This window comes from Bos javanicus, chromosome 3 (assembly GCF_032452875.1).
Source record: "Bos javanicus breed banteng chromosome 3, ARS-OSU_banteng_1.0, whole genome shotgun sequence".
In the NCBI taxonomy this organism is placed as follows: Eukaryota; Metazoa; Chordata; class Mammalia; order Artiodactyla; family Bovidae; genus Bos; species Bos javanicus.
This window is the reverse complement of record NC_083870.1, coordinates 79,203,411-79,218,528: the sequence shown is the minus strand read 5'-3', so window position 1 is coordinate 79,218,528 and position 15,118 is coordinate 79,203,411. Positions and strand designations below refer to the sequence as shown.

At 37.4% G+C, this 15,118-nt stretch overlaps 1 protein-coding gene across 3 annotated transcripts in view; it reads left to right on the top strand.

Annotated features, from left to right (window-relative positions):
* PDE4B (phosphodiesterase 4B) overlaps positions 1-15,118 on the top strand; it is a 546,831-nt gene that overhangs the window by 512,693 nt on the left and 19,020 nt on the right. Inside the window, exon 1 of one of the 3 annotated variants that reach the window (XM_061411706.1) lies at positions 1,221-14,546. The exons of the other annotated variants lie outside the window; for them this stretch is intronic. Coding sequence (XP_061267690.1) covers positions 14,499-14,546 — 48 coding nt within the window. The 5' untranslated portion in view covers positions 1,221-14,498. Of the gene's footprint in view, positions 1-1,220; positions 14,547-15,118 lie in introns of those variants that run through there. 3 annotated transcript variants of the gene reach the window in all.

Below are 15,118 nucleotides of genomic sequence, written 5' to 3'. Positions count from 1 at the left end.
TGCCTTGTCAACATTTTAAATCAAATAAACCTCATTTATAATAGATAGAGGTACATTTTGATGTGTCTAGGTAGCTCAAGATGAATTTTGATGTTTGTAGATATCTGAGTTAAGCAAATGTTGCAAATATCTTGCAGTAAAACATTGATGAATTTTAAGCTATTAACCTAAATCCTTAAAATGAAAAGATACAGGAAAAAATGAAGGGAAAATGACTTGGGAAGAACTGATCCTCTGGTTTGTAGTAGCCCCACCACCCTATTTGTGGTTTTGCTTTCCACTGTTTCAGTAACCTGTGGTCAACAGCAGTCCAAAAATATTAAATGGAAAATTCCAGAGGTAAACAATTTATAAGTTTTAAATTGTGCACTGTTCTGATTAATGTGGTAAAATCACGCACTGTCCCACTCCACTCACCCAGAGGCACGTGATTCCAACATATCCTGCCCGTAGTCACTTAGTAGCCAGGAGAGTCATCCCATCAACTGTTCTGGTATCCCAGTGCTTGTTTTCAAATGGCCTTTATTTTACGTTTCACATATTAATAGCCCCAAAAGCACAAGAGTAGTGCTGCTGGCCATTCAATATGCCTGAGACAAGTCATAAAATGTGCATCCTTTAAGTGAAAAGGTAAAAATTCTTGACTTAATAAGGAAAAGAAAAAAAAATTGTATCTGAGATTGCTAAGATCTATGGTAAGAACAAATCTTCTATTGGTGAAATTGTGAAAAAGAGAAGAAAAAATTGTGCAAGTTTTACTCCTCAAGGTGCAAAAGCTATGGCCATAGTGTGTGATAAGTGCTTAATTGAGATGGAGAAAGCACTAAATTTGTACAATATTTTGAGAGACTGCATTCACATAACTTTTATTACATATATTGTTATAATTGTTCTATTTTAGTGTTATGTACTATTGTTAATCTCTAACTGTGCCTAATTGTAAATTAAACTTTATCATTGGTAAAAGAAAAAGCATTGTATGTACAGAGTTCAGTACAGTCTTCAGTTTCATGCATCTACCAGGAGTCTTGGAACATACCCTCCACTAATACAAGGGGACTACTGGATAGTATTTACTAGGGGAAATTATTCCATGCCTAAAATATGCTTAATAGTCTAACCTTAGCTCTTTTGATATTTACTCATTGCTAACCAGGCAGTGGCACCCTACTCCAGTACTCTTGCCTGGAAACTCCCATGGTCGGAGGAGCCTGGTAGGCTGCAGCCCATGGGGTCGCTAAGAGTCTGACACCACTGAGTGACTTCACTTTCACTTTTCACTTTCATGCATTGGAGAAGGAAATGGCAACCCACTCCAGTGTTCTTGCCTGGAGAATCCCAGGGACGGAGGAGACTGATGGGCTGCCGTCTATGGGATCTCACAGAGTCGGACACGACCAAAGCGACTTAGCAGCAGCAGCAACCATTACTTATTATGTAGGACAAAGTGAGCGTGTAATGTAGGAAATGAAAATTTCTAACTCTTGGATGAATAAGAAAGCTTAATTTTTTCACCATTGTTATAAAATATACAGGACTTGAATTTGAAAACTAAAAAAATGTAAAAGGTTTCATTTCTGTAGGTGAAAGTAGGGAGAAGAGATTATTTAATAGCCAGGATAATCATTTAAGTATAAGAAAAGAACTGACAGAGTTGAAAAATATAGTCTAAAATTTGAGTAGCACTTGTTCACAGCAGTAAACTTCTAACTTCCTCTCTACCCTCTATCTGCTCAATATCAGCAGACCTATTGAAAGTAAGGAAGTTTTATGATAACTTGAGAATGAGGAAATGTAGGCTTTACCCCTCTTTTGGTATTTTGTTGCCTAGAAAACCTCTCTTGGCTCAAATGCATCATAGGTCTTCTTGAATTTCTTTTTTTGAAATCCTGCCTTAGCTACTTTGACTTGAATCAAATTTTCATAGACTATTCTCTTAGCTATCTTATCAGTTAATATCATATCTAACATTTTCATTATCTGGGGTTTTATTTATGTCTGTTCCAAACTGTAGGCTCTTGACTCCTGAAATTGTGCTTCAAATTTTTGAGGCTTCACGTTTGCTTCGGGTAGTGGGGCTAAAAATTATTAAGGAGGCATAGCTCTACTTCTGTCTTACGGTCAAAACAGAAGTGAAAAGCAAATGAAGGCTTTGGCCAGTTGATGGTAATTGGTTTGGGGGTGGTTTTCTTTGGAAAAGCTCTCTGCAGTTCTGCTTGATTTGGTCACTTAGGAAATTTGTTGGCTTGAAGAATTTTGATAACTTACCGTGGTTTTGACCAACACTAGGACAGGTAATGACTTCACCAGTGGGCACAGCACTTTAAAGATGGGACATTTTTTGTTGCATTTTCATAAATTCATGGAACATGCTTAGATTATCCAGGGGTAATGTGTATTTCTGGTATCCTTTTGCACACCAATTTGATTGTGAGAAGCTAGGAACTTTCTGATGGGTCACTAATGAGATGGACTCCAACTCCTGCTGTAATAGCCCAGAAGGATCAGTTTCACTGGTCAGATGCTACCCATCTACCAAGATGAAAGGGCACAGTGCCTTCCCTCTCTCAGCTCCTGTCCATTGTGATCGCTGATACTGGCTCCGTTCTGTAATTGGTCAGAATGATTTAGCTAGATCTGCATTTATTGATGCAATGGATATGTTTTTTTGATGAGGACCAGTACATTACTTGTGTTCTTGACAAGATGAACTGCCACAGAATTTTTTCCTGCTGCATTGTAACACACTTAGGATCCAGTTACACAACATTCATTTGCATCTTCCTTACCAATTGCATGGGAGCTTCCCTGACCATATCTCAAGATTAATCAGTGTTGTTTTTCAAGCACTTTATAATCAGTATAATCTAATTTCAGGGCATTCATTTTGTTTTGCTTGCAATACTTAAAAATGCTCCTTTACTAGTAATCTTTTATGTGTTTGAGGCATTAAAGTAAGGTCATCGTTGAATGCTATAATCGTAAAATAGGAGAACTTTGCCAAAAATAAACAAACAAAACATGACTCCGGGGCCAGAATGGATTCTCTTTATTTTTAGAGTAAGATAAATATATTGAGTAAAAAAAAAAATGAGCTTTTTCATAAAGGTAATGAATAAGGAGGAGATATTAGTAAGTAATAATTCAAGAGAGATTTTTCTTCTTTGACCACTTCTTTTCAAATCTAACAGTGTGAGCCAGGACGGCACTTTCCCAAGAACTCTGGTTCTGCCTGAGTGAACATTAATTATGGGGCCATGTAGAGATTTTTAAGGACCATGTCTTCACTTACAGCTTATTTGCTCTTAAATCTTCCTGAGGTACCAGGATAGAGCATTACATAAGGATCCATTCTGTTTAAGTGTATAGCTGTTTGTTATTTTTGTGTTATCAGATCCAAGATAGCACGGTAAGGAAAGCTATCTGAAGAGCACTTTGCTTCTTACACAGCACTCTCATCTATGTTGTCTCATCGGATGATCACCAAGAAGAAAGTATTATTATATCTCCATATTCAATGTGAAACCAAGATGCAAGCTGATGTGTCTAAGATCCTCAGACACTAAATCATGATGCTTTGAATCAAATCTATTCTCTTTGCTTCAAAGTCAGATGACTTAAAAATAATAATTAAAGGGAAATTCACAATGTAATTTATTTTATTTTTCTATGACTTGCTAACAAAACATATAATCAAAGAATTTTAAAGTTAGCATTCAACCAATCCTCCTTATTATTATTCAGACCTCAGCTTAGATGGTATCTCTTTAGAGAGGCCATTTTTATTGTGATTATCCTAACTCAGTAGCTTATTTGTTTTACAATTTGCTCTCAGAATATATGGTTTTTTACTTTTGTTGTTGTTATAGAACTTCTTCTTCTTTTTTTTTTTTTTACTAATCCCCTCTCTTTGACTCTAATGTTATTGGTGACATGAATTGTTTCTACCTAATTCATTACTTGGAGAAGGACATGGCAACCCACTTCAGTGTTCTTGCCTGGAGAATCCCAGGGACGGGGAGCCTGGTGGGCTGCCGTCTATGGGGTCGCACAGAGTTGGACACGACTGAAGTGACTTAGCAGCAGCAGCAGCAGTTCATTACTATATATCTGGCGTTTGGAATAGCTCTAGGCATGTGGTAGGCATTCAAGTAAATATTTGTTGGATCAGTTGCATGAAGGCTGGGCTTGCTTGATGGCTCAGGCGGTAAAGAATCTGCCCGCAATGTGGGAGACCCAGGTTTGATTCCTGGGTTGAGAAGATCCCTTAGAGAAGGGAATGGCTACCCACTCCAGTATTCTTATCGGGAAAATTCCATGGAGAGAAGAGCCTGGTGAGCTACAGTACATGGGGTCCCAAAGAGTTGGGCATGGCTGAGCGACTAAAACTTTCACACACTTGGAAACTTAATTTGTTGAGAACCAGCTATATTATTTGTAGCAAATCTATTAGAATCCAAGAATTCTGTTTCCTGTTGCACTATACCATGCTACACATAGGTGCTTCCTATAAGCAAAACTAGTTTTCCTAATTGTTAGCTTTGTTAAGAGGTCCCCATCTGGTTCACAGTGACTCTTCAAAGTACCCTCAGAAGCAGGAAAAGTTTGTACAGGAGCCTTATCCCAAATCAATCAGATAATAGAGAACAAAGTCTTAGAAATATATGCTCTTTCTTTGTAAGCAGAAATATGAAGCACGTTTTTATTGTTGTTTGGTTTGACACTGGAGTATTCAGCTTATTTTTCTCTTGGAAAATCTGCATTCTGTGGACAAGAATATAAAGTCTACAGAGACTGACAATAGTCATTGCACACTCAGTTGGGAGCATGGAGGTGAATACATGTAGTGTCTAAAATACAGCATATCTGCTGTGTCTGAAGCATAGCAGCTTAGTCCTTACGCCATTATTGGTTGTACTTTTTCCTGACATATTGCTGATATTCCTCTCATCCCTACCCTGGCCATATATTCAATTCAGATGTGCCACTGGATTGACCTCAACTGTGGAAATCTGAATAAAATCCATATTTAGTGCAGTTATCACCTTATATCAGGCAGTCAGTCTGTGGCCATTCATGGCTTCTGTTTAATACAAGATAACTTCCGAAGTCTCTTAATTTCACTAAATTGGCTAAGTCATGAAATCATGAAAGGCTAGATTTGAAACAGCTGGACATCTCCAAAATAAACTTTCTAAAGGTATGGCTTTAACACAAGGCCATGTTGAGTTACAGCTTCATCTGACGGGCTTCGTCTATCTTTCTGGCAATTCTGGTTTGCACTCCTTAGACTAGTGAATAATCTAAATGTCAACCAGCAAGCCAGAACTTCTATGAGTAACTCATGGGTCACATAATCTATATGACATAGCACTGCATCACACCTGCAGCAGCATATCAGGGGAATTCTCTAGTTAATTTCTTGTCAACAATGAAAGGAGTTTAGGTGCTGAAGAGCCAACTGAAACCTCCACCCAGATGCAAATCAAGTGAAAAAGATGCCAGGAGCTCAGATTATTTTAAAATTCAGAGACAAAATTCAGTTTGAAGTGCAAATTCTACAACCACTGTATATATAATTTTCCAACCTTCTCATTTTAAAGGTAGAAGAACACAGTCTCCAAGAAGCTCAACAACTTGCCAAGTTTCTCAGTCTAAGTTACGATATAGGATTTTATTTTCAGACCTAGTTGGATACTCAGCTGATCCTATTCATGGTATTATGATGTTGAGTCTATTGTTAGAGTCTTATTTATGCTGTTAGACCCCACTGGTAAAGCCATCCTATAATCAGAACCCTTTCTATTTCATGTATAATCCATGCATCCAACTCTGAAACTATTTTTATAAGCCTTTCATGCTCCAACAAACTTAAACATCTGGGAGTGCACTGTATGGATACTTGTTCAAAGTATCCATCCATCTCTTACAAATTTTAGTAGCTAATAACAGGAAAGACAAAATGTAAAACAAGTTGACTATCTTTTTTGAAGATAAATTACTTAAGACAATTCATCCTTTAAGGTTTAAAAATATACTCAAATCTCTAATCTGTGGCAGATTCTTCTCAATTTGAAAATACATATTCTAGTATAGGGATTGTCAAAATACTAAAACAGATAGCATATATTTATTCAAGGAAGAAAAGGATATTTCAGTGTCATCTGAGGATTTTCTTTCTTTATTTGATGGTCTCTAGGAGGAAATGGCAACCCACTCCACTGTTCTTGCCTGGAGAATCCCAGGGACGGCAGAGCCTGGTGGGCTGCCATCTATGGGGTTGCACAGAGTTGGATATGACTGAAGCGACTTAGCAACAGCAGCAGACTTAATCTTGAAAATTTCCAAACTAGGGGGTTGTCCCAAACCTGGGAAGTAGTGATTTCCAGGGCAAGTTTTGAAGTATCCTGTTGTCTTTTATCTCAAAGGGCATATGACAATTGGTAGCAGAAATCAATATCATTAACATTAAACACAATATATGCCACATAATGTGTTTAAAATAGTTATAGTAGTAATCTCAAAAATCAGCTATGGTAGCTTTTTATGGCTGCAAAAATACTGAATATTTTAATAAGGTAATATTTAATACAGGATTTTAAACAACACAGAGGATGTAATAAGATAAAACTGGAAATCAGTTCTTAAAGAGAGTCATGACCAGTCCTTATGGGGATGATTTTCTTGTTCTGGGGTATTGCTTTCAAGTTAAATATGAAGGCCTTCAAGCATAGATCATGTTTTCCACTAGTCAAGAGAGGGCATTAGACTGAACTGTCCATGGGTCTGATCCATGGTAAGATTTCTAATTTTAAAAATGTAACAAGTTGTAGAACCTCTTGGCTGTGAAATGGTTCAAAAGAAACCTTGGTTATCTACTTTGGAATCATATTAACATCCCATGGCCTTAGAACTAGCTTTAGAAGCTTGAGGTTAAATATTAACCATCTTGCACAGAAAAAGTGATAGAAGGCTTAAATGTAAAAGCAAACGAGTAATAGTGTACCTTGATTCCTCGATTTTTTTTCAATTGCTACAACGATTTTTATGATCTGTAAAAATAAATAAATAAATAAAGCCTATGCTGTATTTAGTTATCGGGCCAGCCTCCCAAATCTGCCATAGCCCCTTTTTTTTGGTGGGGGAGGGGGCGGTGGGGTTGGGGGTCTGTCACTATTAATAACTAGATTAAAAGGGAAAATTCAAGTACATAAATTGAAATTATGAAACAGGTGTTTCTTATCAGTAACCGTTGCAGGTGTTTCTTATCAGAAGGAAAGACTTCTATCAAAAAGAACAAGCTTGTATGCCTGTGGTGGATTCATTTCGATATTTGGCAAAACTAATACAATTATGTAAAGTTTAAAAATAAAATAAAAATTAAAAAAAAAAAAGCAAAGCAAAAAAAAAAAAAGAACAAGCTTGAATATTTTAAATTATCTAAGAATATACTATACTTCCAAACCTGACACGTTATCAGTGTTATGACTTTAAAATCCAATCTCTTTAAGAGATATTTGGGACATGTAATATCTGGTACATGTTTATACTAAAAAGAAACATGTTGTTTATCTGAAATTTAAATTTAACTCAGTATCTTGAATATTTATTTACTAAATCTAGAAACCCTACATATATGAAAACATACATATGCTCTTATACTATATTTATAAGCTATAAACTATAGTTATATAATTTATAGTTAAATGCATAGTGAAAATATGTCTTTAGATATAAAAATAGTGTCTTTTGTCTATTTAATTGTGTCATTGAGCTACTCTCAGAGTTAGGGGAAAGTTAGTTTATGAAACATTTCTCTAAATATTTTTATGAGGAATCCTTTAGGCCTAGGAAAAGTCAGTTTTTTAGCATGCCGATAATATGTGTCAATTCTCCTCTTGAAAAGTTTTTAGAAAATCTAAAAAAAAAAAAAGCAGCAAAGAGTATAGATAAACAGATGGGTAAGAAGAAACAACTAATGATTTTGAGAACTGTTCAAGACCTAGTATCAAGTTGTAAAGCGATTATATTCAAAATTATATTTAAATTCTTTTGATGTTTTTCAGTTCTACATATGAAAGTGCCGATGGTTTGTCTCTACCTTGACTTTTAAAATGTCACTTGAACAGATACTAGTCCTCTAACCAGCAAATGGAATTTACTCCATTTTAGCTTCATCCTAAATGCCAGTGTTTTGTTACAGAATTATGGTAGAGGTTTCCATGATTGTTTTTCATTGCATACTTATTTAGTGTGGATTATGATGTTACTGTACAGTTAAGAGAATCGCTCAATTCTAATATGTTTAAATGTTCTTCTTTCTGATCTGGCACATGGACAGTAAGAATGACTTAACTATGTTCCTTGGAGCACCAGGGATTTACTCCAGGTATTAATACAGCAGTATGTGTATGCTAGAATGCCCAATCATGGAATTGTCAGCTTAAAAAAAAAAAGCACAACATGAAAGATGTGAGTTAAGTTTTATTTGACGCTAAATGCGGACCGCACCCAGGGACACAGTACTTCAGATAGCTCTGGGAAAGTGCTTCAAAGCAGCAGCCGGAAAGGTCAGTATATATATATGATTTTGGTGAAGGGGGAATACATGCAATTGAGCACATATTCTTCCAGAAAGTTTCTGCTTCTTCCATGAAGTTTTCTGCTAGTCACAAGAAGCAGTCCTCACTATGAAGGATTTTGGTGCTTTTATAGATATAAGGAGATACAAGAATTGGGCTCATAAAATCAGCTCCTGAAAATCTTTAACCATCTGAAGACCTGTCCTGCCAAGTTTCCCCTAAGCACAGAGTGCCTCATTTCTGCTGTCACCCTGAACTCCCTTTAGGGGGTATTGAAGGTCACCAGCTGTGGCAGCATGTGATTTAATCCTGTAGAGGTAGATGGCAAGTGCCAATTTGTAGTTGACAGAACTATATAGTCTCTAGTTAAGTAGATATTAATGGACAATGGCAGATTATTCCTTTCTTAACCCCATTACCAACTCACTCAGTTCAATTCCATTTGCCTCTTAAATAGGACAAACATGTCATCAAAGAAATTGGACAGCAAGTTTCAAACAGCTAATAGAGTTCATAGGGAAAGACTAAAGGACCCAAGAGATAAGATGCACATTGTCAGATAATCTGAAACGCTAAGAACTGTGAAAACTGTGAGTTTATAAAGGGTTTTAGAAAAAGTACACTGTATTCCCATTTTTATTGTTGTTTTTTAAATCAGATTTTGCAAAGAAAAGTGTAAGTGTTTAGGAATCAGGTCCTTCATTTCTTTGGGTCTTCTTCATTTTTTCTCATGTAAAATTAGGAATATGGAAGATGCAGTTTGTTTTAATCAAAAAGAACCTGAGAAATTCACCATTTTACAACTACAGGAATTGAGCACCAAGAATTTCATTCATCTTTACCCAAGATCATACATCTGGCCAGTGCCAGAACTAAAAGACGAGCTCATCTTACTTCCATTTCTTGCTAAACTGGGCCACCACAGTTTCAACTTCCTTCTACTGCTACTAGCATTCTATGATTTCAGGCAGAATGTTAAGCCTCTTCACTTTTCCTGATGCCCGGGAATTCTTATTAAGTTATGACTAACAAAGTGTAAAATATGAGTCAAAATTTAGTCCCTAATAAAGTCATTGTGACTTTAATGACTTTGGCAGTTGTTTCATACTGCAAAAACAGGAAGATCTCACACAATAAGGCGCCTGTCTCACAGATGGGCTCCTGCGCAGACGGCCACCCACAAGGGTGACTTCGGGGGCTGTCTTCCTCTCCGGAGAACCTTTTTTTCATCTGTACAATTTCATCTACTTACTTTATCTTAAGGTTGTCAATGAGAGCAAAGTACCTGGTTTATCTAGTCTTTGATAGGCTGAAGAGTATTTTTGATCACTAAAAACTCACTCTTAAGTGATTTCTAGGTCCCCCTAACAAGCTCAGATTAGTTTTAAAAGTAACCGTCTTATATGCTTGATACTAGCCTCTTGTATTATTACTCTTCTAGATGGTTTTATACTCAGAAATATAGAATTACCAAGTTTTAGAACAGGGATGAATTTCTGAGATCATTCTAATCCTGCCTTCCTATGTGATCAATTTAAGAACTATTCAAGAGAGTTTCTAACCTGCCTGTAGATCTTTGCACAAAGTCCAAACTAGTCCTCTGATGAGAAATATAATAAAGTGATGAAGTGTTCCATCCCTTAAGGAGAAATTGGCTTGGAAACAAATATTCTTTGTATGTAGCATTGAAGCTAAAGAAAAATTGAAGCCATAAAACCAAATGTTTACATCAAGTGTTAACTGAATTTCAACTTTTGCTTGTCTATATATTTTAAGTAACTTCCCATTATAAAGCCATCCTACTAAAAAAAAAAATTCACGTATGATTTTACAGAGGAGATATATACTAGGCAAACAATATTGAATAATTTAAACTGAGAATGCTATCTTTTTCTTTTCCCAAAAATATCACTGTAATCTCTGGCAGTGTTCATGAATCTAGTGTTGGGTGTAAGCTTAAGGAAGCACTGGAGGAATTTGGATTACTAAGGGTTCATTCACAAACTTTGCTTGTCTGTGTTGAAAAGAGGCTTTGCCATTTCCTCTGGGACCTTATTTCTAGGTGAGCTCTAACAGGGTTTTCTTGTGAAGGCAGATTCTTAACAGAATAGGATCTGTGTACCTTAAGTTGTAGAGACACATTTGTCTTTGAAATAGTGTGCTTCTGTTTGTGGATTTCTCTATTCCATTTGTTAAAGTAAATAATGTCTAATTCCCTTTCAATCTTGTAACTCCTGGGGCCACAGTGTCCCTAAGGAACTATTTAATCTTATCTGGACTGAACAACCAACTTGATAAGGAGACAGGGAGACTACAAGGGTCTTGGGATATAAAACTCTGGAGGGAGAATAACCACTTCTCTTCCTTTGTTGGTGACTTATTCTTAAGGACTGAAGCATTTCCGATTTGGGTTGTTTTTCTCAGTAATGTTAAGAGAGTTTTGTTTTCTGGGAAATTTTGGTTGCTGGTAAACCAAGCTTCTGTCCAGACTGTAGGAGGCAGCCACAAAATGCATCATAGACTCTTGACAGGTTTGGGCTGAGATCCTAAAATCATGCATCACTCTCATTTTGTATAAAGAGCTAAGGTGACTTCACCAGACTGCTATCTGTTATCAAGAGCTGAGAATGAAAATCTAGATTCATCTACTATATCATAGCTGCCTCTGGCTCAACAGAAACAACTCCCATCTGGGAATCAGATGCTGAAAATCCCACTAAGCTAAGCTCCCTAACTCTCTTCCCAGCCTAAACCCCAAACATAAGCTATTCCGTTCCTTGGTGTGTCTCATCACGCAGTCCAGCTCTTATCATACTCTGCATTACTAGAATGTAAAAGATAGCCCCTGTCTGCTCCTCCATGGCAATGTCTGCCTTAATTTGTACCCAGCTCAATATAAATGGGCCATTTATAAATGCTTTTTGATGAGAGCAGTGATTGCCTTTAGTCGAACCCTTCCTTAGGAAGGAGAAAAACCAAAGACTATTGCTAAGCAATATTTAAAGGACACGGTCAGTTTCTGAGTGACCTCCATCCGCATACTTCATCATGTTGCATGTTTTATGTTTGCCTTAAGATGACGTTGGGTTTCAGTGGCACCGTCATGCCCTTAGCAAAATGCTTATGTTGCTTGTTGTTTAGTCACTAAGTCTTGTCCAGTTCTTTTGTGACCTCATGGACTGTATCCTGCCAGGCTCCTCTATATATGGGATTTCCCAGGCAAGAATATTGGAGTGGATGGCCATTTCCTTCTCCAGGGGATCTTCCAGACAAGGGATCCAACCTGCATCTCCTGCACTGCAGGTGGATTCTTTCCCTGCACTGAGCCACCAGGGAAGCCCTAAAGGCTCATTGAAGAACTAATTTAGGCATGAGAAGGAGAAAGGCAGTTTTCACCTGTTACTTACATGAGTTCCCTGACCCTTCTGTGAGCTCTGCAAGAAAGGTGAGGAGTCTGGTTTATTCTCAGCCCTATATCTTAGAGCCACCTCCCTGTTCCCACGCTGGGACTGATTGACACTGTATAGCAACAGGATCTTCTGGCAATGAGAGGAAATAGGAAAAACATAAGAAGCAAAGTCTCTCCTAGTCTATTATGATTTAATTTCTACCTGCTCTTATATTCTGAACTGAGGGGCCAATTTGGCCAATAAAGAGTTGGCCCCACCCTCACCTGACAGTTAACTGCGGTGGTTAAGGAAGAGGCCCTAATATATCTGATTATTTCTACTAGGGTGAAACTGATTAAAAGCATGAAAAGTGTTTTTTGTTTGTTTGTTTGGAGGAGTTTTTGTTTTTGTGTTTTTACTGCTATATCCTCAATGCGTTGCTTGGCATTTCTCGGGTGTCCATCAAATATTTATAAAATACATGGGATGAAACAACATTATTCAACTAGTATGAACCTGACTGATGCCAAGATCTTCCTAAGTTTTTTTCCAAGAGATTAAAGGAACCAAAATGAAGATGACTGTGTGAATGTTGCGTTTGGCTAAGTCTAGTGCATAGACATAATTAAAGATATCATCTGTCTCTATGTTTTCTACAAGATATTTTTTGCAATGCTCCTAGTAAAGTTTGTTTCTTTGCCAAAATTCAGCTGATCCATCAGAGCACAGAAACCTGTCTTTTTCAGTTTCTAATTCTTTAGTGTAAGTGCCTATCTTTTGAGAACTGAAAATGAGAGGCTATTATGACTGAGTGGTTATGTCTTAAAAAATAAAGAACTTGGAACTTACACCTGGAAGTTCTGATTCACCTGGAGTTCAAATTGCAGAGTGGTTCAATAAGTAAAACACACTAGCTCAGATGATTAATTCAGAGATTTCTGGTGACTGTCACTAACATTTGTATCATGGGAGGGAAGACCCAAACATCCACCAGCAAGGTTCCCCAAAAAGAGGGTGATGGATGGTACATGCCTCTTTGAGGACAGTTCCTAGAGCGGTGAGCCAGAGGACCACAATACTGACTTGCATTGGCTTCACCTCGAAAAGCTTGGTATCCTGGGCACAGGGAGTGGTGTGAAGTGGGCCTGGATGCGTGACGTGAAGCCATTGCCAGTGCAGGATGCTCATTTGAAAGGGGAATGCCTCACAGGAAAGAGAGCCAATTGCAGTTGCGTGCAGGGGCTGTTGCCATGGTGCTTTGCTGTTCCTTTAGCATGCTGTACTTGAACTGCAAGTCCAGGGGTAGGGTAATGGAGGAGGGAGGAGGGGAGTAGGATGGCCTGGGTGGGGAATCCCACTGCAGAGCTCTAGTCTCTGACTTTCTTCATGCCTGTGATCTTTCTAAAGCTGACAAGGTAAGAGAGAGAGAGAAAGAAAGAGACACTATAGGAAAGAATTCCTCAACATGCTCTATATTGCAAAAACAAAACAAAATAAAGATTAATTTAACTCAAATATTTTTTTCATGAATTAGAAGATGTAACACTGAAATACCGAAACAGCACAGTCATTCATAACCCTGAATAATTCTCCATTCATGCAGCAAACGATAGCTTGTATTTCCTAACACACTCCAGATCCTAAATGGAAAGGTTAAATGTGTTTAATTCATTTGTCGAATGCAGTCTCATGTGCATATTAATGAGCTGGTGGAGGACAGAGAATTGCATTCTGTGTACAAAGTACTTTTAAAATTAAATAGATTAATTCCCAATCATTTCACTGTGAAAGAAGTCTAAATGCACTGGCCTGCCATTGGTGTGCAAAAAATCCCCCGAAAAGCTAGCTTAAAAAAATATTCTTGTATTCTGAAAGTCTAATTTGAAAAACAGCCACAGTTTTAACTTTTTCAATGTTCAGAAAATAATAAAACACACCATCACTTGGAAACCCTTAAATCAGCTTAGCTCTGTGCAAAGGCTGTGTCTGCGATATCCGGATCTCCGCAGTGGAGAGGGTTAAAAACACCTAGATGAAATGGGGGAGGGTACAGACTTCGGATTCCTTAAATATTCATGGGGCTTCCTCCATTTTAATCTTCTCCTTTTAAAAAGATGGCTGTGTTTCCCAGCCTGGTATCCCCTCAGGAAAGAAGAATTGTTCCTTCCTTGCAGAGTTCAGCTGAGCAGGACTAATCTAGAGTGGAAACCCCTTCGGCCACCAGGACTATTCATAATTCATAAGTGTTGCAAACCAGCCAGCTGAATGCATTTGGACAGGCTCTTGCTCCTTCGTGCAATTCCTGATTTCATTACTCTCTCTGCCAGGAAAGAAGCAGGGAGCACAGGCGAAGATGGGCTTTGTTTGGATTAGGAAATGCCCTAAATTTTGGAGGCTTTGTCTTTCATAAGTTTTGATTATTTCACCACTGAATCTGCAAGGCTTTCCCGATCCTGTTGGGACTGCTCTCAGAACTGTGAATTCTTTCAAAGGGATTTGTGGATTGTGGCAAGGAGTGCTTTCCAAAATGCCTGAGGCAAACTATTTGTTATCTGTATCTTGGGGTTACATCAAGGTGGGTTAATTTGATTCCATTATCTTTGGTAGCATGTGAAACCTTTACAGCTGTATGTTTTCTGTGAAGTAGAAAAGCCTCTGTAATGATTTATCTGTGTTATCACTTAGCCTGCTGAGGCGGCTTATTGTGAAGCAAGGACATGTTATATTACATTGTATTTAAACAGATTGTGCTGTATTTTAACCCTGTTCTTTTTACTCATCTCTGTTTTTAAGGATGCTTTTCTTCTCCCTTAAATTTTTCACATTTAATTGCCTCTTACTGTATAGGTTATTAAGTTATATTTTAAAGTTAATTTTCAATAAATATATTTTAAAATGTGATTACATTTTTAAGTGAAATTATCTTAACTTCTATTAAAATTCCTTTTCCTGTGTTTACATCTTCAAAAGAAATCAGATGTTAATTCTAAGACATCCTGAGAAAACCTCTTTTTTCTAAGGTGACGTTGGAACAATTTCACATTAAGGGGATATTGTATTTTGTAGAAACAGAGTTATTTATCTAATGACATCTACTTACCCAATCTCTTGGTTCTTAATAAAGTTGGAAGCATCTAAAATAATAAT